The sequence below is a fragment of the Anoplopoma fimbria genome, chromosome 12, assembly GCF_027596085.1.
Source record: "Anoplopoma fimbria isolate UVic2021 breed Golden Eagle Sablefish chromosome 12, Afim_UVic_2022, whole genome shotgun sequence".
Lineage (NCBI taxonomy): Eukaryota > Metazoa > Chordata > Actinopteri > Perciformes > Anoplopomatidae > Anoplopoma > Anoplopoma fimbria.
Window position 1 is genome coordinate 6730124 of NC_072460.1, and position 26517 is coordinate 6756640.

At 41.7% G+C, this 26517-nt stretch overlaps 2 protein-coding genes across 2 annotated transcripts in view; one reads left to right on the top strand and one right to left on the bottom strand.

Moving 5' to 3' along the window:
* Nucleotides 1-1838, top strand: part of plagl2 (pleiomorphic adenoma gene-like 2) — a 34973-nt gene extending 33135 nt beyond the window's left edge. Inside the window, 3 exon segments of the mRNA XM_054609568.1 lie at nt 171-1209; nt 1212-1530; nt 1533-1838. Of these exon segments, the coding sequence (XP_054465543.1) occupies nt 171-1209; nt 1212-1530; nt 1533-1627 (1453 nt within the window). The 3' untranslated portion in view covers nt 1628-1838.
* Nucleotides 1839-12381: 10543 nt separating this feature from the next.
* tm9sf4 (transmembrane 9 superfamily protein member 4) lies at nt 12382-26292 on the bottom strand. Its single transcript, XM_054609222.1, has 18 exons — nt 26232-26292; nt 21623-21733; nt 20959-21058; nt 20692-20848; nt 20257-20401; nt 19735-19858; nt 19500-19621; nt 19187-19298; nt 18486-18556; nt 18225-18357; nt 17642-17723; nt 17442-17517; nt 17224-17307; nt 16590-16765; nt 16386-16449; nt 15948-16067; nt 14450-14539; nt 12382-12986 (listed from the first exon to the last, which is right to left on the bottom strand). Exons 1-18 carry the CDS (start codon nt 26247-26249, stop codon nt 12837-12839), a joined length of 1935 nt encoding a protein of 644 aa, XP_054465197.1. The 5' UTR covers nt 26250-26292; the 3' UTR covers nt 12382-12836.
* Nucleotides 26293-26517: the final 225 nt, after the last annotated feature.

A 26517-nucleotide genomic window follows, 5' to 3' on the forward strand; every position in this document is an offset into this window, starting at 1 on the left:
AAAACCCATTTTGGGTCCTTGCTTCAAACCACTTTGACTCATTTATGTATATATGGACACAAGGGGTTGACTGAGAGGAATTCATGCATCACTGTTTCTGACAGACTGCTTGTTAAATGTCAGTAAAGCGAGGGTTGCCTAACGCCTCCTTTTCTCATGCTCCTTTGCAGGCATATGGCCACACACTCTCCACAGAAGACCCATCAGTGTTCATTCTGTGAGAAAATGTTCCACCGCAAAGACCACCTGAAGAACCACCTGCAGACCCATGACCCCAACAAGGAGGCCTTCAAGTGTGAGGAGTGCGGGAAGCACTACAACACCAAGCTGGGATACAAGCGCCATGTGGCCATGCACTCCGCCACGGCAGGGGACCTCACCTGCAAAGTGTGCATGCAGAGCTACGAGAGCACGCCGGTGCTCTTGGAGCACCTCAAGACCCACTCCGGGAAGTCTTCGGGTGGCGCCAAGGAGAAAAAGCACCCGTGCGACCACTGCGACCGTCGATTCTACACGCGAAAGGATGTGAGACGGCACATGGTGGTCCACACGGGCCGAAAGGACTTCCTCTGCCAGTACTGTGCCCAGCGCTTCGGCAGGAAGGACCATCTGACACGTCACGTGAAGAAGAGCCACTCACAGGAGCTAATGAGGATCAAGACGGAGCCTCCGGATATGTTAGGTCTTTTAGCATCAGGGTCACCGCCTTGCTCTGTGAAGGAGGAGCTCAGCCCCATGATGTGCGGCATGGGTCCCAACAAAGACCCCATGATAGGCAAACCGTTCCCCAGTGGAGCCCCTTTTCCGATGGGCATGTACAACCCCCACCACCTCCAGGCCATGTCTAATTCTGGGGTGGGTCACCCGCACCCGTCCCTGATGCCGAGTCCCTTGTCTGCAGCCATGGGCATGGGCTGCCACATGGAATCCCCCGGACCTCTTCACCCGCGCTCCCTTCACCACCACCACCACCACCACCATCACCACCACCACCATTCCCCTCCGCTTCCCCAACACCACCAGTCTCCGGCTCCCCAGCAGCAGCACCAGCCACAGCAAGCCCCCAAATACCAGCTGGGATCTACCTCATACCTGCTGGACAAGCCCTTGAAAGTGGAGATGGAGAGCTTCCTCATGGATCTGCAGAGCGGCTCGCCAGGCCCGCTTCCCTCTGCTGAGCCACATGCTGCTGCCTCGCCCCCAAGGACGGACTGGAGCCCACCTCGGGCCTGGTGGATGAGCTTTGCGGGGGTCACCTCCTGTCCAAGAGCCCCGCGATGATCGATGAGTCTCTGTGTGCTGCTAACATGGACTTCTCCCACCTGCTGGGTTTCCTGCCCCTCAACCTGCCTCCCTACAGTGCGCCCATGAGCACGGGAGGGCTGGTGATGGGCTATACCTCATCTGCGACCCCCTCCTCTTCCTCCGCTTCCTCATCTCTGCACGCTGCCGAGCCCCACGCCGCTGCGGTCGCTGCGGCACCTCTTACCTCTTTGCAACCGCAACCTCAGGAGCAGCAGAGCTCCAGCGGGGTCTGGGCCTCGGACCCCTGCACAACCTCCCACCAGTGTTCAGCTCCAGCCTTAGCACCACCACGCTGCCTCGCTTCCACCAGGCCTTTCAGTGAGAGCGCCGGCCCTCGGCCCAGCCAGGGCGGCCTCCACACCTGCCTCAGCTCGGCTCGGGCGGAGGTCCTTCACAGGGCCTCTTGAAGAAGTTCGAGAATCACAATAAATAAAAACACAAATGAACCACGTAGAAGCCTTAAATGAAAGTGCACAAAAGCTTTTGATTGAGCCTTAAAAGGAAGTTTAACCTCTAAGAGCAAAATTGGAAAAGGTGAGAAAAGAAGTTGAAGCAGCTTTTATTTTGGCTCCCCCCCCATCCTATAGTTATAACAATGTATTAACCCTTCCCTTTTATTTCCATTTACTCCCCCTTTTATCCCCCTACCATCCCATATTTAGTAGCATAGAGGGCAGGATCAGTAGGCCAAAAGGCGTGGTACTGCATACTTTCAGTAATAATATTAAAAAAAAAAATCAAAGATAATTTTTAGTGAAGATTATCTGTCTTGTTGTGACCCAGAAAAAAAAATAGTTTGAAGTGGATATTTTGTTTTACCTTATTTTTCTTTTCCAAATGTAAGAACGTGGTAGAACGTGTCTCATCTTTGAGTTTTAAACCTCCCACTCTTAATAACCTGAACGTCACGGTCAGTACAGAGGCTCTCTCCTCTTTTTCTGTCAGTGAAGGAACGAAGAGATATAGACATCGAGTCGACAATTGAACCACAGCTCTAAAATCCTCCTCTTGATTGCGGGACAAGAGCCGCAAAAAAAAAGTCCCCTCTGCCTCTGAAAAAGTGCTCTTTAAACGAGAGAAAAATTAGATGGATGCTCCCATTATTTTTTCTTTTAATTGTAGCTGATGTGCTCTTAGAGTCCGGTCAGCTAGAATGAAAATAGCTTACTTAAATGAAAAACAGACTCTTGATGAGAGTCCCCAGATTGCTGCCAAACAGAGACACACACACGGCCACACATTTTTCAGGAGAAGGAAAAAGAAAAGTGAGTTAAAGTGTGTGAGTTGCTGGAAAAATTATGTATTATCAAGTTTTTTTTCTGTTCCTAAAGAGAAGCACTTTTTAAAATAAAAAAAAAAATTGCAGAAGGCACTTGACCTTTAGGAATCTCCTTGGGAAAACTTTTTTCTCCTTCCTCGTGACTTCTAGAGGTTCTCAGAGACTTTCTCCTCACGCTCCTTCCTTCACCTGTCGCCCCTCTTAACAGTTATCTTTTAAAGTTCCCATGAGAATTGCATAATGAGAATTGCAGCCTTTACTTGGCTGCCCTACATACCTAAAATACAAATATATTTATATATATTTTTTGGAACAAACACATCTTTAGAAAGTCTTTTTTTTAAAAAAAAAAGAGGCATCATCATGGTAATGATGAACCCTGACATATGTGAATGGCAAAGAACAGACAAAAGATTTCAGTGACAGATGAGTAAAATGTGTTTAAGAATGTTATTGCAGTGTACGAAATATCTCAAAAATGAATATTATTATTGCTTTTTATCTCAGTAAGGTGTATTATAGGTAGACGTATTAAAACTTAAGTGATGATGTTTTTTGATGTCTGGCAGGTTTACATTTGTGTGTATCTTGCATTTTTGATCAAACAAACGGATGAAGTATTAGCTTTTTCCCCTCAAGCTTTCTCTGTCCTATCCGATCTTTACCTTTACATGTGCTTGAGATAGTGTAGCGGGAATCAGAACTGTGGATGCGAAGTGTCTATAGAAGGCTGTTAGCGCCTTAATAATCAATTAGGATTTGAACTAGATAGATTGTTGGGATGCTGACGTGGATGACCTACGAATCTACGGCTGTTGGTCGTCGTCCGGTGGGTTACGTAACCCCTGTGCTGCGATGAAAATTCCACGCAAGCTCAGCGGACGTCTCAGAGTTTAAGATCCTTTCTAACCATTCACTACCAGCCTATTAAAAAAAACCTGAGCCCAAAGTTAACCTGAGCGTCAAAGTGAGACAGGTCCTCTTTAGCTAACGTTCTGTCCGTGGCACGACCGACGCAACCGGCTTATCTGTGACCTCACACAGAGACGAGCCCCCCCTCCCCCGCTATCATCTGCGACAGCTCATTTTTGTGCAGAGACGTCGTAGGTCGAGTATGACCGTCGTCGTGCTACAGGCGAGGCCCCCAATCACCATTAAGTGTTGAGTGAAAACGACAAAAAAAAACAGAGCACATAAAAACGAAAAATAAAACACATGTTGCTGCTTTTAGCTACGGTTGCAGATGGACGACAACTGTAGAAAATGCGGCGATATCCGGTAGAACGCAGTCACCGAATTCCCAGGCTTTGACATTCAAAGTGCAGGGGGAAGGACACATGACTGACTGCACAACTTAGAGGTATCGCTCATAGTCATATATTTGTTTTGTTTGTCGTCATATGATATATTGTTTTCTGTTTGTATAAAACAGGACCTCGAAAAACAACACAACACATCACCTCATTTTTATTTGTTTTTATTATTTTTTCTTACCAAAACCTGGGGAGAAGAAACTACATTTTTGCACAATTGCTTGTTACAAAATGCTGCAAGTGTTACCCGATTTACTGATGCCATAGGAATACGGAACCCCGGCGCTGAGTAGCTGATGGCCCCTGCGTGTCTCAGTATTCCGCCTTGGCTGAGAATTCAGAATCAGCAAGCACTGACGCAGGAAAAGCTTTCCCCACAGTCTGACTGTTAAATCACAACTCCACCGCTAAAATCCTAGATTTTGTAATCCAAGTTCTGAACTAATTTGAAACCAATTTTCCTAGTCTCCCCCCTGGAAAGTCTTTTTTTTTTTTTATTGATCCTAAACGAATTAGCTGTCGGCACCTTTTTGAGAATTTACATGATATATTAAATTTAAAAGATTTGTGAGCTTAAAAAAAAAAAAAGGTTTTTAAGAAAAACCCTCTTGGCTTAAGCCAAATTTGTAGCAATCAAATGAAGCATTTAAATAAAAAAAAAAGCTTTTGGCATGTATTAAGTTTGTCCTCCCTGGGTTTCTGTGAGCTAATCTGAATTCTAGCACTTTCAACCTTTAAAAAATAAATAAAAAAGAGTATTGTTTTCTTTTAAAATTTCAGCTTATATGTTCATATGTTTAAATTTTGTATTGATCCTGTATATGTATGTGCCATTAGTTTGATGTGTAGACTTTATCAACCTTTGTGTATTTCTCTTCTCCAACAGAATAACAGTATTTTTGATAGACTTTTCACTAATATCCTTCTAAATAAGAGCCCCTTGCCCCGCCTCCTTTAAAAAACTTTTTTTTAGTTTGTTCTGTTTTTGGGTAACCAGCTTTGCCTTCTCTCTCATAAATCTATCTAATCAAACTCTACAGCCAAGCGCTTGAATGGAACAGCAACAACATATCTGTTAGTTTGAGGCGGTGAGACACGAGGCGGTTGTCAGTAGAGTGTCAAAGCCACAACCTGACCGCACCCTGCTATTGAAACGCTGTTGCGACAGAGAACCATCTGCGCGCCATATTTAGACCGTGTAACTGAAAAAAAAAAATGAAGTCAGGGGTAACCCCAAAACTTAGCACTTAAAGCTCACAGCCATGGTCCCTGAACTGCTTGTTCCTGTCAAAAGGAACAACTTCATGCTGATAGTGACGCATTTGTAGTTTTACTACAATAACAAATTGTTGTTTCTCCATAGTGAAGTTAGTAATTGACTATCACATGTGGCTTGAAAAAAATTTCAAGTAAAAAGTAGTTAAAAAATGTAAAAATAACTTTCGGATATTTTAGGCCGTAAGTAAAAAAAACACGGAGGCCGCACTTGTAGCTGCGAAACAGTGACAACAACAGTTCTTTAGCTTGTTTTACTACCTGAGCTCAGATTGGTGTTTCAAGGGTGATTCGCAAAGGACTGCGTCAGTCCTTTCTCCATGCTGGGATCATTCTGGGAAAATAAGCCTGTCTCTGGATTCATAATCCCATCTGTATGGAAGCCCATTTCGGAAGATTTCTTTTTTGAAAAAACAAATAAACCCGAATTAAACAGCTGAAATCAAAATGACTTAATAAGTCAAAATTATTGCTTGTATGTCAACATTATATTCAGAAGCTCCATCCACAGTGCTAAAGTTTTGTTTTAAACCGCATCACTTTTGTCAATACTAAGTCAAAAAATGTGAATCTCTAATAATTCTGACATCTGACAAAATCTAATTTTAGCCTTTCAGTTTTGAATCAGTATTGTTATTTTTAGATTTAATGAGTGAAAATGTTGACTTGTACTTCTTATCTTCTACGACTTCATCATTGGCATAAAAACTAAATTATCGCGTGACTCTGTGAGTTAAAATTCTATTTACTATCTCTTAATTCTGACTTGCTGTGTCATAATTTTGAATTGAAACATTTTTATTCATCATCATAATTTTGACTTACCAATGAGCGTTAACTGACACAAAAAGGTGATTCTAAACCAGCACGACTCTGACACACTTGACATAAAATGGATTGTCCGCCGACCTCCGACGGTGTTGTTATTCTGTTCCTCGGCTTGGCTGTAGCTCCATTACCTCGACCTGCACCTACTAGGGATGCACTTATCCTCACCTTTCCTCTTTACTACTAGGTGCAGAACACAAACATTTTAAGGGAATTTGTTCATCAGTTTAACTGATTTGATTTTAATAATGCTCTCTTCTTCTTCTCCTTTTTTTTTTTTTTTTTTGCTTTTAGTAAAGAAACTGGGTACTGCCTGATGCAGGCGACATCCACATGTAGTTTTATATATTTCTAGCTTAATGTAAGTCTTGCATTCCAACCTCTGTGTATTTCGTTTAGGGACATAGCCCATTTTATTTTTATCACTTGCTTTTACAGCCACCTCTGGAATAAAAAGGGTGAAATAAAAAGGTGAACGAAAATAGAATATTTGCATTCACTTACACTATTTTATATAGCATGGAGTTTATCAACTACAGGGAGAATTATATAAATGATGTGCTTCGGAGAAAGAAAGAAATGAGAAGTCTTGCTTTTTTTGTTACATATCTCACATGCAATCAGTTGCTGCAATGTAGAAGTGACAGATTTGTATATTGGTTGATCCAAAGAGATGATGAACACAACAACAGAACTATTGACTTATTGTACAGTACAGTGTATCTTTGAGTTGTCATGTGTTATGTTAAAATGATTAAAAGACAAACCAGTGGTTTCATACCCTCTTTGCATTCCATTTTATTTTTTATTTTTAAGGGTTTCTTCACCGTTTGCATTTTTTGAACTGTTTTTTAATAGTCTTAAAAGTCATAATTCAATATAACATAAAGTCATGAGCTTTCCTACATTGTGACAAGAGTGTGTGGATGAAGCGTTAAATTGTTAAATTTTAACCATTGAGTGCTTGGCTAGCTAGCTAGCTAGCTAATTCCACCGTGATTTTATGCTACTTTACGGAACATAAAAAGCACATGAACTTCTGGGCTTGGTCCACGCTAATTTAACATTTAGCCGGACTGTACTGTTTTTAAATGAGCGTTTATGATAGCTGTTACCTGTTCAATTATCTTATGCTTATCGCTAATGCTAGCATGCTGACTATTGCTGTGGTCATGGTTGGGTTAGAGTGCTGTCAAATGACTTTTATGGTGGACAAAAAATAGCCTAAATTCATTAACATTTGTGAATTTCAGTTAACATGCAAGGCTAGTATATGTGTATGCTAGCGGCTAGCATTAGCGCTCCCTATATGTATGCTAGCGATTAGCATAAGGGATTTAAAGACAGAAAGGGTAAGGGCCGCTCTTCATTAGATACTTCTCTCCCAAAGAAATGGTATTTTTTTTTGACAAATCAGATACAAAAGGGATATATTATTACCAAATATCTATGATTCACATATTTGAATTTAAATGAAAATATACGAGGTAATTTTATTTCAATTAATCATAACCATAAAATGTGTTATTAAAAAGATTTAAAGGCCATCTCATAATGTCGCGTGACTATTGGCTTTTGTCCCAAAAGGGTGTCTATCCCCTCGTACTGGACCAGGGTCTGGATTATGTCTCAGAGACCTGCACCAGGAAGCCAGCATGCATAGCTGAGTGTAAAGACTCCCCTAATTACAGTACTATGGAGCGAACCTATACTTACATCAACTGAGCGGACTCTCACACATACACTTACGGAATGCCAACAGTGCCATAACTCGAGAATAGAAAATATTTTGGTTTTTGCAGAATTCTCTTACTAAGAACTTAGAGAGCTCATAAAAAAAAGGGGGAGGACCAAGACACAGACTTAATCATTTGATTATACCCTCCTAGACTCTGAACACTTGGGGGAAGCAGAGGGACTAACCAGGAGTTTAACACCTTGACAGGCACGCACAACAGACATTCAAAGGGACAGTGAGTGAGATTTGGTGGCATCTAGTTGGGAAATTGCATATTGCAACCAACTGAACCCCATAAGCTCAATCATCCCTTTCCAAAACCGTGGTAACGCCATTTGCCTTACCATAACAACACTGCTTCAGGAGTAACGGGAGTCACACGGCGGTACCACGGTTTTGCACTCTGCAGCTCACTTTACCGCAGTTTCAAGACTGTGTGGGAGACCTAGCGTGGCCTATAGGTCACCATAAACACGTTTGACGCTCTCTCTAGAGCCAGAGTATGGTTTGTCCGTGGCTACTGTGAAAACGTGGACGTGAAACACAGTAGACTCTGTGGACAAGACCCACTCCCTACGTAGATATGAAGGGCTCATTCTAAGCTAACGAAAACGCAACCATTCTTAAGAGTCTGGTGATTATTCATCAATGAAAACACAGTTCTGGATATTATATTCCATTTATTTTAATAGACCCCTCCGAAAATGCTACACACTGGCCCTGTGAAAGGGGAAGTCCGGTGATTTAGTACCGCACTACCATAAAGGTCGGAGGAAAGAGACATTAAGAAAAGAATGGTGCAACTCAATAGCATCTTTCAATAGATTTCCTGCCTGGTAATTGCCCATGTCTTTTTAAACCCTTAACACCACTTTGCAATGCAACAAGACCGAAGGTGCGACTGTGGCGTAGTGGAGAGCAGGGTAATTCTCCAATCAGAGGATCGGCGGTTCGATACCCGGCTTCAGCAGTCGATGTGTCCTTGGGCAAGACACTTAACCCCAAGTTGCTCCTGAAGGCTTGCCATCGGTGTGGACTGGATGTTGCATGAATGTTAGTTAGAGTCTGATGGTGGCACCTTGCATGGTAGCCTGTCATCAGTGTGTGAATGGGTGAATGATATGTAATATATACTGATTGTAAGTCGCTTTGGATAAAAGCGTCTGCTAAATGACTGTAATGTAATGTAATGTAATGAAGGTGCTTTCAGACATTGAGCGATTATCGCTGTGGAAGTACTTTGGCCTGAGACTGAACTGCAAGTATAAACGTGTGTTTAAAGACCAAAACGAGAAGTGAATATTTTTGGCGCGGCATAGTTACGTGCAAATCCGCCCAGATTTGAATTGTTTCAAGTTGATAAACAAATCAGCGTTGAGATTTACCTGATTTCGCCAAGAATCCAAGTCGGAGGACAAACTTGTAGCAGCTCTGCAACTGTACAGAGATGGAACAAAAACAAAGAGCTTGGAGAAAAGACATAGAACTACATGATGAGTTCTGAAAACCCGTATTTGTAACTTGATCCAGGGTCTTAAATAAATTTTGCTAAGGTATGTTGTGGCTATGGAGATTTTTTTACCAGTTGTACCATTGCTAGTTACGGTTTGGTCTGAACATACCTTAAAAAAATGAATTCAAAACTATCTTGTCGACACATTGGAAGCTGACTTTCATATTCAAATTGTCATCACTTTATTGTTTTGTCATTTTACATGTTGTAATTGGACATTCTGTAAAAGAAACAAAGAGAGACGTAACAGAAACAAGCTCCTTTCAGTTATCATTAGCATCATGCTTTTGGCTAAAACGATGACGGATCATTAGAGAGCGCCACAAAACAGCAAAACGCAGCAAATACAAAGCCGTTTCCTTTTTTTTTTATTTATTTACATTGTAAACCCCTCGATCATATATACGCACGCATGACCTGGGGCTTTTTAAAAGTCTTGTGTGTAAAAAAAATCTCCCAGCGTCGTGTGCACTTCCGACTGCAGCAGAGGAGTGTCGCTTTCCTTCACGTAACACAGCAGCCAAGTGTTGGAGCTCGGTAACTCTTAGACGTAATACAGAGGGCAGAACAGTAACTAAGAGATGGTGTCAAAGTGTCTGATGGAGGTGGAAATCAATCAAAGTGGAATAGTCAATACACAAGCTCACCTATTTGAATGAAGGAAGCCTCTGAGGCTTTACTGAGCAGTCACGTATTGTTGCAAGTCATGGATAGAACTTCATTTTGGCTCGTCTCGCTCTCGTCAAGAAGCTCATTCGAAGCTTAACGAGTGTTGGGTTGGCTTGATTATAATGAGTGAAGAAGAGGGCACACCGTCTTTTGCCTGGAGAATCATCGGGGATGATCAAAGTGCCTAACGCCTTCACGTAAACCAGTTTGATGGTAGCCATGAAGACAATGATGGACTACAATAAATATTTAACCGACAAGCCAAGAATGTCCTGCATGCTTGATGAAAATGTGTCATCTCAGCTTGTTGGAATTCAGTCTTTAAAGTATTTCTTGGGACTCAAATCTGGTCCCTCACATCGACTGTTAACTACATTGTAATTACCTACCAATGCTCTGCTGGAATGGTGCTGTCTGTCAAAGGGAAGCAGAGAACCAGAGCTGTGTAATAGGGTTAGGTTCATGTTGACCAGCCTATGTGGTGTTTAAAAAAGGTATACTTTGGCATTTTTTTTGGAAATACGCTCAGTCCCTTTCTCACAGGTAAATGTAAATATGAAGCTACCTCCAGCGGCCGGTTAGAGTAGCTTAGCATCAAAAGGCAAAGTGGTTTCGTTGCCTTTGGGCAGGCCGAGGCTAGCTGAATCTCTGTTTCCAGTCTCTGTGTTAAAGCCAGGCTGCTAGTTACCATAAATGATAGTGGTATCAATCTTCTCATTTAAGTGTATTTCTGACACGTCGTCATACCTAGACAAGAGTAGGTCGCTTGCATACGACTCCCATAAACAACACATACGTTGTGAATCGGGCGCCGATTTGAACTGCTTACAAACTAACTACTAACAAAACCACTTGGTTAGGTTTAAGTAAAGATCATGGTTTGTGTTGTAATAAATATGTGACGTAGTTTCTACATTACATGGTTACGTACTAACGTAGTTCTGTCTGGAACTTATGATGACTCAATTCGTTGACTTTTGGTTTTCACGCAGGACACAAACACTGGTCTACTGGGTGAAAGTCCTGATCGTTTGGTCGATCCATCTACAACAACCTCCTTTTGTGGACTTTTTGCTCTTAATTACACAACACTGGACTCTCTCCTTTGCTCCAGTCATAATAGTAACAGCCAATGGAGGTCCCGTAGAAACAAACCTAACAATGGATGGTAGTTAACTGCTTGCACAGACAAACCGAGCGGACGTTTATTTGGTGGGGATTGCTTGTGTATTTCGTAAAATGTCAAACTATTCCTTTAATGTCAGGGTTATTATATAATATAATTTATATATGTTGTGTAATTTAGCTACAATAAAATATATTGGTTGTCTATGGGAAGCCCAAATTGCTAACAAATTTAACCAGGTTCCACCCATGCTCTCAATTTTTAGGTTTTTAGCTGACAAATCTGATGAAACACAAACAGATATTACCACATTATCGTCACCCCAAAAATGTCATTTGAAAAGGGGGGGGAAAAAAAACATGAGCTGTTATTCAAGAATACATCATTACTATACAGATCTATTTAGAAAACTGGATTATATTTCAAAGCTCTGCAACCCATGACTCCCGAGCACGGTCGGTAGAAACACACTGATCTCGCTGGCTTCCAAAGTTTTCTCATATTATACACAAAAATCGTATCACACATTAGATTCAAACTTAAAAGAAATGAGGCATAATTTCTGAACAAAAATGGTCCTTTGAAATTCACAAAACAGCACTTTCTTTTCATTACTGCATAGTTCAGCAGGCACCCAGCGCTGCTAAGGCTACACTGACGGCGTGGTTAATGAGCGCAAACGTTTACACTTTTTCTTTCTTCTACATTTATACTTTTCTACTGGAAAAGCTTCAAACACACATTGTGGTGTTGTGGATTAAAAAGAAAAAAAAAGAAAAAAAAGGTACTCCTTATTTTAGGGCAGCTTTTTCCTTTTCTCCATCTCCAGTGGCTTCACCCAACAGTCCGCTGTTTAAGGGCATCGGGTTCACAGTCCCACTCAGAGCCGTTCTGCATCATTGAGAGCAAATGGACCAATGTTTGGACTTTTACAAGAGACCCGTTGTTTTGGGAAGGAGAAGGGAATATCTTGATTACAGTTGTGGTTAGCATGGTCAACACCAGGACATGGAAACTGGAGTAAAACTAATAGAACATTTAATTTATCCGTTCTTGTGTTACAATGCAGAACTTCCCAGCATAATTTCCATCCACACGAGTTCAACACAACAAAGTCAAAACCATAACCGCAGTTAGACTCCCGAAACTCCCCCACCCCCACCGCCCCCCCGACTTCCAAGGTCTATGAAACTGAACCGAAGCCACGTTTAAAAAACAGAGACAATGGAAAGACAATGAAATAGCTTTGCAAAAGATGATTGAAAGAAAAAAAAAAAAAAAAAAGGTCAGAGATAAATCCTGCAATAACAAAAAAAAAAAAAAACCCCCCCCCGCCCCCCCCCCGGATAAGTTAGACTCATAACACGAATGAAAAGACAAAACAGAAATGTGCAGAAACCATCGTCTGACAGGCTTTGGCCCACTGTGTTGTGTGCGAGGTGAAACAGCAGGAGATAATAACCGTCCCAATCAGAGGACAGTTCCCTCGGAGTCTCTGTCCTGGAAGGAGGAGGGAGGGGGGGAGAGAGAGAGGGAGAGGGAGGGAGGGAGGGAGGGAGAGAGACAGCTGGTTTAGCTCTGCCACCTTGCTGCTCTTCCCCACGAGGCCAGTGGGTGGGGCTGTTGCGCCGTAAAAAGCACCCCCCAACAATTCCTCTTCACACAAGTCAGTGCTTGTTGGACATGAAGAATAAAAAAATATATACAATAAAAAAACAAAAACCAGAATGTGACGAGAGAAAAAAAAAAAAAGGGAAAAAGAAAACGAACACAGCAGCGACAGTGAGGACTCAGTCTATCTTGACTGCAGCATAGATTTTCCTGATGAACATGTAGGCCGCGTAGAAGCCGATCGTGCCCGTTAGCAGCCAGAACGACAGCACCATCAGGGTCGTGTAGCCGAAGTACAAGAGGGAGGGGATGAACTCCACGATGTCCAGCTGGGGAGAAGTTCAGAGGAGAGGAATCAAGTTCAATACGAACCGTTAGGAGATTTTTTTTAAAAAAATAGTAAAAATCCAAATCAGCAGAGGGTAATATTGTGACTTTTAGTTCCCGAGCAGGGTCTTTATCAGTCATGGAACACATCACATTACACGCTTCATCAAGCCATCACAATAAATGCTTTTTGTTATGCCCTGCTAAAATAGCTAGTAGTTGCCAGTACAAATACCTGTGCCAGTACTTCATTGATACCCATAATGTGAATGGAAGCCGCGTGTGTCCCGCTAGCTAGCTAGCTAGCGGTTACCGCTGATAACGCCATAGAAGACGAAGATGTTAAGTTTGAAACTCTCCTTTAATTCCTATTCCTCTCATGCTGTAGCTAAAGTAGCGAGATGGATATTCATAATTCCATCCATGCGGTTGGCGTGAATGAAAACAGACAGCTAGACCAGGCTGTCTGTTTTCATTCATGCCAACCGCACGGATGGAATTATGAATATAGTTGTGCCAGTTTTTTTTTCCTGTAGTCAACTTCTTTTGCCCCTCACCGCAAAACCATTCTAAAAAAAAAAATGTAACTGACACGAAAAAGCATCTCTTCAACAACGTATGTAATGTTGTCACACATTCACGCGGTGCATGTCTGGAACTCATGAGTCAAGCTTTGACAGTTTCACATTTCCCACAAGGCAACTTGATAGCACAGCCTCTGCCTGCTAAACACACAATGTGTCATCTTCTGCCCCGAGGGATCTCTAGATAAGAACAATAACAAAAACAAAAAAAACGAAGTTCGGCGAGTGGCGCCGGATCATGGGAGTTGTTGTTTTTAACCAGTATGCAGTCAGCTTCTCCTGATTAAGGGTTTCTTCAGTGTTCATCTTGATTAAAACCCAGTCACACTGAATGAAGCTTGTTAAAAATCATTGTTTCTCCAACACAGGACGTCCCGGAGGGGCTGCGAGCTGTTATTAACTACCAAGATCTAAACACTGGATAAAAAAAAAGAGAGAATTCATGACATCTTCTGGCAGGCAACCACGAATACAGAAAGGGCCATTTCTGTGATTAAAATGACAGATTTCTCTGGGTTTAAAATAGTTGGAAACATTTGCAATAATGTAAAACACACAACTCAACTAAATATATAAAATTGGTCTAGTCACTTTAAAGCATTTTAACGCAAAGAAGTTACATATTACACCTTTAAACGCAGTTATCGTTCAAACTCAATCCCCCCAGTTTATAATGCAGGTTTTCTGTCTTAGGCCTGACTCAAAGTAAACCTGATGACGTCACCAGAGATACCAAGTATTTCAGTGAATGAGTGCCATCAACACACACTCATCATTTCAATAACTGCTGCAAGTGATCAACAGTCAAAAGCATTGATTTCTTCGCTAGAATCAAAGGAGATGTTATCTGAAATGTGTGAAACGTCCTTTAGGCTATTTACCTTGTTGATGAAGTAGAAGACGGCGTAGATTAGGACGTAGAACGCTGAGCCTCCAGACACCAGGAAAGTCCTCCACCACCACCGGTAGTCCTGATAGTGAGGAGAGAAGAAGAGAAAACAAAGCTCAAGTGTGTGTATTGGTGTAACGGACCGCTGTCGACCCGTGATCCATACAGATCACACTTAACGGTTCAGCACGCATGTGAACCACGGATTAATTACACAGTTTACCGTTAACCATCACAGTGTGAAATAAAGTTTTACTGACGATCGTTATCCTCCAATATTCAGTAAAATATGAGATCAGGACATCATTTATGCTTTTCTAGTCTCTGATCTCTGATGATGATACATTGTGAACAATAATTCTGTGTTTAAACTGACAGGAGGAGAGCTAGTAACGTTAGCAGCACTGCTAACGGCTAACGGACGAAGGTTCCCTTCAGTTCCATTGTGATGCGTTCAGGCTCTGCTCAGCGAAAATTAGTATTGGCCGAAAGTAAATTATAACAGTATCATGCTGTGTTCACATGCTATCTCGTAAAATGTAGTGTTGGTGAGAAACTTAAATAAATCATGATTTCACAACAACATAAATAGATATTAGAGATGAATTATGAGCTGTTTACACTAGATCTAAGCAACTTTCATCTTAACATCTTTAAAACTACTAATGATTAAAATATTTTATTTCCTTATCATTTGAGTTTAGTGCTTTTAATGAAGAAAAAAAACAATAAAAATTACTATAACAAAGTCAAAGGATAACATTTAGTATTTCTGATGACTTCAGAGCAATTTATATGATTTTTGGGACGGAGGCAAAAAGAATAAGTCTGGATCCTTGTAGACCAGCTGCTATAATCAACCAACAAAGGGATCTGTATCTGCCAATATGGATCATCAATGATCAACAATTAGTATCGACGGCAAAAATACGTGATCAGGGATCTCCAAAAGTTAGATTTGCTCAGTGATCTGATCCGTGACTCTGATCAGTGATACGATCCGGACCGTGTGTGTGTGTGTGTGTGTGTGTGTGTGTGTGTGTGAGACACAGGTAAGGTTCAGGCAGAGGCAGCAGCTGTGTTTACTGCTGGATAATGTTAGCAGGAACTTTTATAAAAAACACTCCAGCCAATCGCTCACAGTGAAAATGATACTGTCTCACTAATGACTTTATCCGTTAAGTCATAGATCAAAATGCTGTATATTTTTTAATTCATTGATTTGTTGGGCAACTCAGAAATGCCTTCAATAGGAATGTGAATATGGTTCTATGAAAAAGTAAAAAAAAAAAAAAAAACATCTAGCTTTGTTATATTTCAAATATTCAATTTTCTGACATAGTAAATGTACAGCTTATATGCACATTGTATTCGTTTACTTACTTCCGATCAAACTGTCATTGCAATATTAACCAACTTTATGTCCCATCGCAGATTTTCCTCACACATGGAGCAGGCCTGATTCATACCCGGCCTTAAAAAGAGCTCACCTCTGCACAGAGCTGGAAATAAACCATGACGATGCTGATCTGAGAGCAGGACACCACCAAGATGATGAAGACCAGAAACAGGAAGCCAAAGAGGTAATAGAACTGGTTCTCCCAGATGGCCTGTAGGTGGTGACACACACACACCACACACCACACACACACCACACACACACACACACACACACACACACACACACACACACACACACACACACACACACACACCACACACACCCACACACACCACACACACCACACACACATTGATGTTGCCATTAACTTCACATTACTTATCCTCTAAATTTCAGGAGATTGTCTTGAATGCAGTTACAGACAAACTAGAACACACACACACAAACATATGTACAGCGCTGAAAGAGAAGCTGAGCTGGCTTTGAACTGATCACAGTCCATTTAGAGCAGAGCGGCCGTACTCACACTGAAAATGAAGAAGAGCTCGATGAACATGGCACCAAATGGCAGGATCCCGGCCATCAGGATCCTAGTGGAAAGAAAAGAAAAGAAAACATTTTTGATCGACTCATAAGGTTCCAACCCGACACACTGGAATGTCAGCCATCCCAGTAAACAGCCAAAGATTATAATGCAGATTGTTGGAATCTGTCTCGCGCACACACTCACCCCACAAACTTGTTCATGTACCAGCGCTGCTCCGGGACCTGCCTGGGGATCTGGTTGGTGCGCACGGGGTTATCGTACGGCTGTTTGCGGAAGCCAAAGTAGTAACCCAGGTAGACCAGGGGCATGGCGATGCCGAACCACATACAGAGCAGGGCCAGCATTGTGGTGAAGGGGACCTGGGGGGGTGAGACAAGACAGCAGGGACCTGGGTCAGATTTTATGCATTGTTTTTTTTTTTTTATCCTCAAATGCAACTTTAGTAGGACAGTAGAACATTACTAACATTGTTGTCCGCCACTTTTGAAATGTTGGTACGCTTTAGAATTGTCTGTACCAGACAGTAGGAATATGAGATTGAGAGAGATAGATAGATAGATAGATAGATAGATAGATAGATAGATAGATAGATAGATAGATAGATAGATAGATAGATAGATAGATAGATAGATAGATAGATAGATCTCTCTTTACTCAGCCAACAGTAACTCTTCATTTGGCAAAGTATCACAAAGTATTTGTTACAAATCTTATATTAACGTTTCTATAAAAAAGCCTTGTAGCTAGTGTCATGAGTTTGTAACGAATGTACATAGAATGCATCAATGTTAAATGTTAAAAAAGTCGTGGTACTCACGGCCCCAGAGGAGTGTTCTCCCCAGATGAAACAGTTGAGGATGAAGCAGATTCCAAACACCACGGCAGGATACAAAGTTGCTGTCTACAGGTGAGGAAAAAAACAAAAACAAAAAAACACAAACTCAGCCTCTCTGTTGACAGCGACGACAATCTTTTGGCAGCTTTGAATAAGATAGAGCAAATACAGTTTACAGATTTAGGTTGTTAATGACTTACACAAAACGCTCCTTTCCTCCACCGATGGCCCTTCAGTGTACGGTACAGTCTGCCAGCAAAGTAGCCCCCGAACACACTGGAGGAGAAACATCCACAGATAAAAAGCAGAGTCAAAACAAAGACAGAGACTTCCATTTTATTCCTGACTCTTCTGAGTTTTTTTTCTCAATGAGGATTAAGGAGATGAATATGGCTCTTACCCCATGAACATGAAGAGAAAGCAAGCAGTGGTCATCAAGGCTCCTCTACTGGATGGAGACAGCATGCCCAACATGGCAACAACTATGACACACACACACACACACACACAGACACACACACACGAGCACGTGGTGGTTAGAGCATTTCATAGATTGCAATGACTTTATAGGGATGGGCAATATGGCTTCTAAATAATATCTTGATATTTTAAGGCTATGCTCCAAAACGTCTGCTAGCATTATTGAAGTGAAATTGGTTTGGTTGGAAACAGGAAGTTGAAGTGATGCACAGTCATTCTGAAGCTGGACTGTGGTGCTCTGCAGTGATGCAACAGATTGCTGGTTATGTTACCTTTATCTAATCGTTTTTGTGGCATTTTATTTCGGATACACTTCACTGTTTGCTGCTGCATATTTTGGTCTGTGTAGGATAACATGAATGAAAGCCCCAGCAGCATGAGAACACTCCTATGAGCCAATTTCACCTTGTGCTGTAGCCGCATGAATAAATGATAAGAAGAGAACATTGTGGTCTGAGGGGAGACTGTTCGCAGCCAATTGGCTGAAGAGAACACAAACTCACAGATGACAATGAGGATCATGCAAAAGAGCTGGATCCCAGAGCCCAGCAGAGAGCTAAGGATCATGGGATACTGAGGCGGCCTGAAGACGTCGCCGTGGACATTCTTCCATCCCGACTCCTCCATGGTGTCCTCCTGGACATTAAGGAGAAAAAAAAACGCGGTCAAGTCAAGCTGATCTTTACAAATTTATCAAAAAGACATTTTATGTGTTCTTCTTTCCCCAAAGACTTGCTGAAACCAAGCAAACTGTGTCTCCTTACGATGTCATCCTCTCTGTTGTAGTTAGCGATGTCCTTTCTCAAGGTCCGGATAATGATCATACTTAGAATACCTGAAGAGAAAAGGCAGGGAATGAGAAGGTCAGCTACACTTCCCACGCTGTAATCAAACGATAGATTCTGTCTGTATGACAACATAAATAGATTCTAACATCACATTCACAAGCTTTAAATGTTTCCAGAGAAGTGTAAACGCAGCACAAAACCAATTTCACCAACTGAAGGCAATATTAGGCTTAAGGGTTTGTGTGATTTCTGCCATGGGCCTAATGACTTGTGGGTAGTTCCCACCACAGCACTTTAGCCCGGATTTAACACTGGCCCATAGTTTTTGGAGCGTTCTGACTCAAGCCCCAGATCAGGGAAATCGGCTCGAGCGTGTGAACTGTTAAAGTCACTAGTAGACGCGTAAAAAACTATTTCACAACCACATCAACAAGTATACTACAAGGAAAGTTTTGCGGATGCTTGAACATAAAGAACCTGTCTCACACATTATTACATCATTTCCTGGGTCACTTGTGGTATGTGTTTTCGTGACAAAAAGGGAGGAAACCAGGAATTCAACACTCCCGATTACAAGACAGCACGTTGGGTGGAGTGAACAGCACAGCGATCTCGGGTAGCGTAAAGTTTACGACAGTTTGCTGCGCGGAGCAGGATTGGTCATAAATGGAACATACCAGACAGGAAGAAGACGACCACCACGGAGTTGACAATGGAGAACCAGTGAATTTGGACATCGCTCATGGTCAGGTAAGTGTCCCATCGAGACGCCCACTTCACCTCGCTCTCCTGCACAGAAGAGATAAGAGGCTCAGCTGACCTTCCTCAACATTTAACTAGCTTTATTTAACCTCACATCCTAGATTTTATCATCTGACCTTAAATTACTTTGTAGCATTCAAGCACATATTTAGTTTTTTTTTTTTAATTGTTTTCATCGTTATAGACTGGTCTGACTTCTCACTGAGAATCCATGCGGCAATCACTGACCTCCCAGTGGACAGAGTAGGTGAAGAGGACCTCGTTCTCCTTGGTCGGGTCGATCTCTTGTGGGGCGGAGCCACTGGCCTCAGGCAAGGTGCAAGTCCTGTCCTTTTCCACTGCCTTCAGATCTGATAAGAAATAAATAAATAAATACAGGGCAGGTATTTCAATTTGCGTTTTAAAAATCAACAAAAAAAGGTCAGATAAAGTACACAACCAACCAGAGCATGTTGACACCTACCATCTACTTTCACACTTTGGGGTATAACCTCAAATCTCACGACCCGGTAGTTGTGGACCTCCCCTTGCTCCAGCTTCTCCCTGTGGAAGTACAGGATGAAGGACAGGTGGTTGTGCAGATAAAACTGTGAGGGAGAAGAGATGAGACAAAAGTTAGTATCCTTTAAAAAGTAAAAGCCCATTTCAGTCCATATGTATATTTACACACAGTACCAGTCAAAAGTGTGGACACACCTTCTCATTCAACTACTTTGAAGAATCTAAAATATAAAACATATTCTGGTTTGTTGAGCGTTTGTTTGTTTAACACATAATTCCATATGTGTTCCTTCATAGAAAAACCATTGAATGAGAAGGTGTGTCCAAACCTTTGACTGGTACTGTACATATATACATACTAGGGTTGGCGATCTTGAAATTCCCTTATTGAATCCAGCCCTCTGTGGGTTAATGATTTTGGTTTTCCATTGGTCGCTCTGACATAATCACAATCAGGATATGGAGATTACTACGTTAAAGCTACCTTGTTGTTGTCGACAAAGCCCAGCCTGTAGCCGTGTTCAAACTGGATGTCTCTCGCCACGTCTTTCTTCTGCTCCTCCTCCCCTGCTGCCTCTCTGTTGGGGTAAAACTCTAACCTGGTGGCAACGGGCAGGTTATCTGCAATACTGAAAGGCACAAGGGAGGTGATCCATTAGTGTTGGTTTGCATATTGAACATAAAAAAGTAAAAAATATAAATGTAAAAAAAAAAGTAGAAATAGATCATATTCCAACTACATTGTGCTACAAAGCACGAGGAAAATAATCTTCAATCATTTTGTCAGACCTATAGAGTCATGAGTCACTGAACAAAAACTATTACTGAATTATAATATAGTAATTGCATATTCCTCTTGGCAATAGGTCAATATCAGCAGCATTCTGAGGGACAGGAGAGGAGAGGAAGGGATGCTCACAGGTGCACATAATACTCCTCCTGGACTCGCTCAGCCACCAGCTTGCTCTCTTCTACGCTGAGCTTTTTCTTGTTGCATACCATCTCACATTTCCTATCCTTGTTCATCTCGACATTGTAGAGGGTGTTCACAATACGGTCCCCACGTAACACCTCACCTGGAAAATACAATATAAAAGAATTATATATAAATGTATATGAAACGGAACAAAATGCAGGATGACATTGCTTGTGCCACAAATCCACACGTCTGCAGCGGTCCACTTACCCAGGTTCTCTCCCTTGTAGACTACGGAGTCTGGCTTACAGAAAGGCAGCGAGTAGTATTCATAAGGAAGTTGTGTGCGAGAGCTGGTCAGCTTCACTGCCTGAAAAACAAAAGGAACGGACTGACTGACTGACCGGGTCACAGATGTATCGATACGCAAAACTACATTCAGGGCAACTTTGCAAATTGCACTTTGGATGTGGACTTTCAAGCAAAAAAGCATTAGTAACGTTCAAATTACAGAATTGACTGTTGGACACCTGGAATGGGAAATAACTTCATATATACAGTATAGTATATGAATATGTTTTTTTTTTTTATGTTCAAACCATTTGGTTTGGTTTGTTTGGCTCAACTGAGGTTTCAACAACGGTTGATTTTAAATCATCGACTTTCAGGGGGCAGCTATGCGTGCTGGCACGTGAGGATTTTTCCTGATAAATGAAAGCAAATAGGGGTTATAACTCAAGTTACATGTGTGCGAATCCATGTGAAAGCGACCTAATATCCATGATTTTGGTGTGGGAGTCGCATGAATAAGGAAATATCAGAAAATCTCCACAAGGAAAGGCCACAGTTTTGGTTAAAAAAAAAACCCTAAACAAACATACTACAACGTGTCTGCTAATCCGTTGAATGTTGACCGAATGAATTTCAGTCTTACCTTAAGATCTACTGTGTCGCCCTCGTGGAAGTCCCGGGGAGCGACTCCGGGAACGTAGAAGGGCCGGACGACAGGCAACAAGGACAACAGCAGCAAGGCCCACCACGTCTCCTGTAACACAGACACCAGCAAACATTTCACCACACGGACACTGACACTACATAATATGTATATTATGAAGTTTGACGGTTACAGAACATTCTAAATGACCATACGGGACACCGCAGCATCACAGTTTCAGGTCGCACACACAGCGACACAGACAGTAGTCACAGCCACACACACGACATCTGTCGGTAAGCGACGAAGCTCATAATTTGTCACAACAACGAGTCTATAATAAGCTGGGGAGGAGCAGCCGTAAACATTTTTTTACAACTACCTTGATCAGACACTTATTATATTGTCATTTATTCACTTGCATAGTGCCCAGAGTAATTGTGGTGACCAGCTCATCTGCAGAAAGCACGGAGCTAAACCGCTGACGTTAACGGAGGTTGCATTGACCTGCTTGTGGGACGTTCAAGCTCCACTGAGTAAAATTGAGACACTATCATTATATGTTCAAATTAAATCTTCTGAGATGTTGTTTTAGGCGAGAAAATTGAATAAATGCAGTGGTTTGAATAAGATGTTAATTTAATATCATAAATGATGTCATAGTCTGGAAACTTGCAGCCAATTACAGTTCTTAGAAAGAAAACTGAACAGCTCAGACCTTTTTTGTTTTAAATCGGAATTGACCAAGACAATTGGAATCAGTGCAATTTTCTTGGTAGTACTGGCCGATAAATCTTATTATCATTGTCATATGCGATATGCACATGTGCGATATCCAAAAATATAGCACAAAATGTATCATGCTTAAGGGTGTGTCGGGACCGTAGAGGAGAGAGAGAGAGAGAGAGAGAGAGAGAGAGAGAGAGAGAGAGAAGAGACAATAACTGCGCTTGTTACTGCAAGTAAGTGCAAATACAACCTTTGCAAGTATAGAGCCAGTAATGCATAAGTACACCTGTCCAACCAGCATAAACGTGACGTAAACATGTTGACAGATATATATATTTTTTTTCTGCTCAGTCCACCACTGCTGTTGTTGTCGTTTTACACAAGCACGGTGGGCTAGCTCGGCTAATAGCCAACTGTTAAAGCAAGTATAAGATATTTTGAGCTGCCCTCTTACTGAAGGCTCTGAATGACTTTAAGATTCCCCTATAAGCAGCGTCCCGGGGTATGTGTCTGGTGCTTTTATTTGTGAAGGGAGGAACAGAAAGAGTGAAGCAGTGATCACTGTTGTAATGAAGTCGTTGCCGTCTTTGTGAAGTCAATGGAGCCTCCGTGTTTTTATTTTATTGCATTCTTCTCAATTTGCCTTGATTTATTTAAAAAGATATCTTCTGAGTTCTAGAGACAACCATGCTGACATGGGAAACGTACAGCTAACATGCAAACTTTTTTTTATTTTTTTTATTTAAGTCATACTGTCATCGTAATATTGAACAGTGTTGTTTTACATAGCAGGTTTTGCTTCTATCGTGCAGGCCTAGGTCTAAACATAAACTCTTTGTATCATGCCATACACCAGTTACAAATAATGCAAATTTGTTCTAGAGGCAGATCATTCTGAGCTTCAAGCTTTTGGACAAAGAGAGTATGCCTCAATTGTCTTAGGACAGGAAAAACCTGATTTTAAATCTAAATAATTCCTTTGCATGATGTAACTGTATATGCACAAAAGGACAATGGCACAACAAATGCATTCACAAAGTCTGGCAGTTAAGGATGACTGGTTTTCCTCTCACATTAAACCAAAAAATAACATTTCAGTGACTTTCCAGGTTTACCCAAACAACATATCCGGAATTTCACAAACTGGGATGCACTTTGCCCGGCCGAATGGATAAAGACATAGTCCAACATTTGTAGAGTAATGGCGGGGTATCCCTTCAAGTCAATAAACATCAGCTATCTTATCTAAAGAATGCCTATAAAATGAATACATCAAGTCAAAGCAAAATCCCAAACAAATCAAAAGACTTGAAAAGTAACAATCAGGGAAGGACATATGAATATTTACAGTGAGTCACAGTGAAGTATTTTTCCTTTTACTGAAAAACTGTGGCACAGCTGTAAATCTGACATGGTGCATGGAAGAAATCTGTGAAGACTCTCAGTCATACAGGCCTGTGGACACCGAGGACGCTACAGGGTGCCAAAGCTGAGATGAGAGACCCTCTGCCCATACACCCGTTGCCCAGGTGACTGTGCAGTGGCAGCTGTATGTGACAGAAAACCTCACAGCGAGTGTTTCTCAGACGGTGTCAGGGAAACAAGAGTTCTTGTCGCGGCTTCTGAACTGGCTGCATGGAGCACGAGAACTGATACTAGGGGAGGGAAATACATATTTACCAAACAAGACGTCGATCCCAAACACAAAACCTGAGAAAAATTCGAAAAAAGCGCCCCGACAACAGTAATCTTAACATGGAGCAACACGTAAATCCAATCCAAAAATCGCTTTACAATTTACTTCTCAGTCCCACACACCAATGGCAGCAGGCCACCATGCAAAGTTTCTGTCTGTAAAATATAATATTTCCGTTACTGTGGATTCTTTACTGTTTTTTTTATTGCTCATTTGCTTATTTATAATACTTATTTTTGATCTTGTTTTTTTTTTTAATAATAATAATAATAATAATAACTTTATTTATATAGCACCTTTTAAAAACAGGGTTTACAAAGCGCTTCGACAGACAAGCCAGCAAAACAGTGCAATAGAAGAAACATTTAGAACAATCGTTAGGATAAAACTAAACGAAGAAACAAAATGAAATAACAATTGTGACAATCAAATAAACGAACTAAATAAATAAAATCAAGTGAAATAGGTAAAATATAGTAAAGGAATAGAAGATAAAATAGTAAAACCAAATGAAAATGAAACATTAAAACGACGACATCACATAAAAGCCATTCTGTAAAAATGTCTCTTGTTTGCACTATCCTCTATGCTGCTGTAATCCTGTAAATTTCCCCGCTGCGGGACTAATAAAGGATTATCTTATTTTATCTTAAAGGCACTGGCCTAACCGGAGGAAGCAACTTGGGGGTTCCGTGTTCTACTCAAGGACACGTTGACATGTGGACTGGAGGAGGAGGGTATCCAACTTAGTGCAGGACCCCCCCACCCCCCTTTCTACCTGCTGAGCCACAGACGCCCCAATGTGTGGATACACCCATCACAGGACCCTGCAGACTTCAGATCTGCCTATCCAAATAAGAGTGATTGCTGAAGTTGCTGCCTGTACTAAATTGTAACTCCAGAGCGGAAGGGGGGAGTGTGGGTTCTTATTGTTTTACTGTAATAAGATAAGATTTTTTTGTCTGTCCTGGCCCCTCAGTGGTGGAATGAACTCCCCACTGACGTCAGGACAGCAGAGTCGCTGCCCATCTTTAGGCGCAGGCTGAAAACTCACCTCTTCAAGAAGTACTACCCTGAGCCTTCCTCGCACGTTTATTGCACTTATCCTTCGTAGTAGTTTGTAGCACTTATTGTATTCGTATTAGTTTGTTGCAATTATTGTTTTCGTAGTAATTTGCCTCTGCACTATACTTTTGCTCTGGTTTATGCTTTAAGATGCTTGTTTAAGAAAGGAGATGCACTTATGACTTCTGGTGACTAGTAGTTCTCTTGAATACCTATGTTGAATACACTTCCTGTAAGTCGCTTTGGATAAAAGCGTCTGCTAAATGACTGTAATGTAATGTAATGTAATGTAATAAAATAAGATAATCCTTTATTAGTCCTGCAGTGGGGAAATGTACAGGATTACAGCAGCATATAGGACAGTGCAAACAAGAGACATAGTCAAGAGACAAGATCAAAAATAAGTATTAGAAATGAGCAGATGAGCAATAAAAAAAAAAACAGTAAAGAATCCACAGTAGCTGAAATATTTATATACACAGACAGAAACTATTATAACTATTGTACTGCACAGTGTATTATAATTATTTTGGTGGTTTCTTTTTTGACATTAGTATTAGCTTATTTTCTGCTGTTCATTGTCAAAAAGATTAGTAATGAGTCAATACTGGATGATGGACTGGGAGCGCGTGCATTGGGAGTTATGGTGGTGGTGGTGAAGGAAGTTAGCGCGAGGCTGTCTGAAGAGATGCTAACAGCTAGCGTTGAGCCAAAGTTGGGCTGGCTGACTGATCCAGGCTGTGCAAGGAAATGACAGTCAAACAGCCCGAACACGTGGCATTGTGTATACGTTGCCAGCAGATTTTCACAAATCAGACAAGCGACACCGACACGTAGCGTGGAGCCGCAGCTCCCTGCCAGCGGCGCCAGGCATCGTTGGTGGTAGCTAACAGCAGCTAGCTGCACCGCCAACATCCAAACAGCGTCGGAGCCGCAGTCAGTCCGCGCCGACGGCCACGGTACGGTGCCCGGTCACCGACCAGGGCAGAGACGTACTACTCTGCCGCGGTGACAGCGTTGTGTCTGAGCTCATTCTGGGAGAAAACAGTATGAGCGAAGTGTAGTTTGAAGGGGAGCAAAAAAAAAAAAAAAGAGTAAAAGAGTTCGCTTTCCACTTACCATCGCCGCGGCCGCCATTTTGAATACGTGTCATTAGTGACGTCGCGGAAGTGCTCCGTGGTTTCTCCGAGTGATACGTTTGTTTGCTATTTGACACACCCATATGTAGTTCAGATGAGTGATGCATGACCCACTGCACTCTTTACTGACACCGCTTACTACTTATAATACATACATGTACAGTACCAGTCAAAAGTGTGGACACACCTTCTCATTCAGCTACTTTGAAGAATATAAAATATAAAACATATTCTGGTTTGTTGAGCATTTGTTTGTTTACTACATA